We start from the raw sequence: 2,500 nt of genomic DNA on the forward strand, positions 1-2,500 counted from the left end.
TCAGATGCGGCCCAGTGGCAGCAGGACCCGGATGCAAGCCCGTCCAGGACCTGAGCCTCCCTTACCCGAGCTGCTGCCCGATCATCTCCTGCCCGAACGCCGACCCCGATGCCCTGAAAGGCGAGGAGTACGACGAATTCACGAACTGGATCAGCGAGTACTATGACAACCCGACTCCCACGGCCTAAGGGCACCGCCGCCTGAGCGCCTCCAGCGTTCTTGTTTTCGCGCCTGTGAGCCCGCACCCGACCAAAGCTTTTATTATCATGATTTTTTGGAATTTGTCTTCATTTTTTTTTTCTTTTTTGTCTTCTTAGGCGTTTTGTTTTCAAGATAGTTCGCTTGTGTTCTGGCCTCGCTTTGTTAGCTGGACTCTGAGGTAAGACATAGCCACTGTGAAGGATATCCAAAGAACATTGGAAACGATGACTGAGTGTTCAAGCGACGGACTCCCAAGCCGTCATGAGCCCTGCCATGAGTTACATTCAAGGTCAAAAGAAGCCAGCGATAAGCTCTATCTATAAGGATGTTTCTTTAAAAGTCTATTTATTCGGGTTGAGATTTTAAAAACAAAAATATAAACTATATATATATATATGTATATCTATCTATCTATCTATCTATCTATCTATCTATCTATATATATATATATATATAGATAGATAGATAGATAGATAGATAGATATATGAAGTTATTTAGAACTTTGGACGCAATGCCTAAAATAAGATGTCTTTTGCCAATGTCCCAGTGTGTCGAAGAAACATCTCGAAACAAACCAAAACAAACTGAATTGAACTTATTTGACAGTAACTGCTCCTAAATTATCTTTCAAAAAACCAAACGATGGACGACGGACATGGCGACGAGTGTGCCAAGTCGTTCTCATTGAGTCGTCATGATCATGCGGACGACCTTCAAAGGGTACCAAGTAGTGCTTGTGTTTTTGCCTGGTCTTAATGTTCGATTTTTCCTTCATTTTTCCCTTCCAGGATGGAATTTCCCATTAGATCTAACGATTATGATTCAAAATTCGAATGGTTTTCCCTTCGTGGGAGTAAGAATCGTCCATTCACTTAGAGAAAAAAAAAGTGAAAGTCAACATGGAGATGCAAGAAAGAAAATAATATTGAGAAGTTATGGAGTCCGCAGGTTTATGACGCGAACGAAGTGTTTTTTTTATTTTGTAAATATGATAATCACCTTCATCATCATCCCTTCATCAATCACGTGGTTAGAACACGTGTCTCGTCACGTGATCTCACAGCTGAGGAATGACGTCACGCTTTAAGGTGTGACGTCACTTACCTGTCTTCCGGGTCGATGCAAGTGTTCTTCCACTCTTTCATGCTAGATTTATATACAAAAAATGCATATGTGGTTTTCTCTCATTATGAATTGTTATTATTCTATTTTCACACTGAATTATATCAAGCTTATTCAATAAAGTGCCTAATATATTACAGAGAGCGTGGGAATGAGTGCAGAGTCTGTGATTTCGCACCTCTCCCGCGACTCTAGATTTAAAAGTATTAGTACAAAGTCATTGTGTTGATACATAGATACTACACTTTCACTTACCATTTCTTTGTTATTTAGGTTTACATAGCATTTTAATTTAGGTTATATTATCATCATTATGATTATGTTTTTTTCATGTTAGTTCCTACGAATGGTAGCCCCAAAGTGTTGTGAAGAAGGTTGCAATTTTTAAAAGAACGGATAATTTTTTTTTTCTGTGGCTATTGTGCAGGTTCGTGTACTTGTATTCATAGAACTACAATTGTATGATTGACATTCAAGTTATATTAATATCAGACTATATCACATTTCTCACACAAGACAAACGAACAAGACAGAATACGAGAGACAAACAGACAAAATTAGATGCAGCTGCTAAAAAAGGAAAAAAAGAAAATAATTATTTGGTATCAATCGGTGCCTTATATGAGTTGTTTTTTACTTGGTATCTGATAGTCTGGAAGCTATACAGATAAATGAACAGCCTTTGGTAGCTTATCTGTCAAAAGTGAATAAATTACAGCTTTTAGATAGGTGACTAAGGTAGCTAATATTGTTTATGTAATATAATGGCAGCTATTGGCAATATATGGCAGCTCTCTCTCTCTCTCTCTCTCTCTCTCTCTCTCTCTCTCTCTCTCTCTCTCTCTCTCTCTCTCTCTCTCTCTCTCTCTCTCTCTCTCTCTCTCTCTCTCTCTCTGTGTGTGTGTGTGTGTGTGTGTGTGTGTGTGTGTGTGTGTGTGTGTGTGTGTGTGTGTGTGTGTGTGTGTGTGTGTGTGTGTGTGGTATGCGTGTTATTTTTCTTCAAGGCAGCTATTTGCTAATTTTTACATTATTAAGTGTCCTTCCTGATGAATAATTCAAAGCAGCTGAAAAAGAAACTGTGAAAGTAAGATATGGTTATCTCTTACAGTTCCAAACTTTAAACTAAATTCTGGTAGCTAATGGACAGTTTAAAGACATTTCTCTAGCAGCACGAGG

At 38.8% G+C, this 2,500-nt stretch overlaps 1 protein-coding gene across 1 annotated transcript in view; it reads left to right on the top strand.

The window, feature by feature from the left end:
* LOC122266429 (uncharacterized) overlaps positions 1-2,500 on the top strand; it is a 16,510-nt gene that overhangs the window by 13,368 nt on the left and 642 nt on the right. Inside the window, exon 3 of the mRNA XM_043036179.2 lies at positions 5-2,500. This exon is cut by the window's right edge and continues 642 nt beyond it. Coding sequence (XP_042892113.1) covers positions 5-188 — 184 coding nt within the window. The 3' untranslated portion in view covers positions 189-2,500. The remainder of the gene's footprint in view (positions 1-4) is intronic.

This window comes from Penaeus japonicus, unplaced genomic scaffold, assembly GCF_977035675.1.
Source record: "Penaeus japonicus unplaced genomic scaffold, GWHDUDI00000001_assembly GWHDUDI00000013, whole genome shotgun sequence".
In the NCBI taxonomy this organism is placed as follows: domain Eukaryota; kingdom Metazoa; phylum Arthropoda; class Malacostraca; order Decapoda; family Penaeidae; genus Penaeus; species Penaeus japonicus.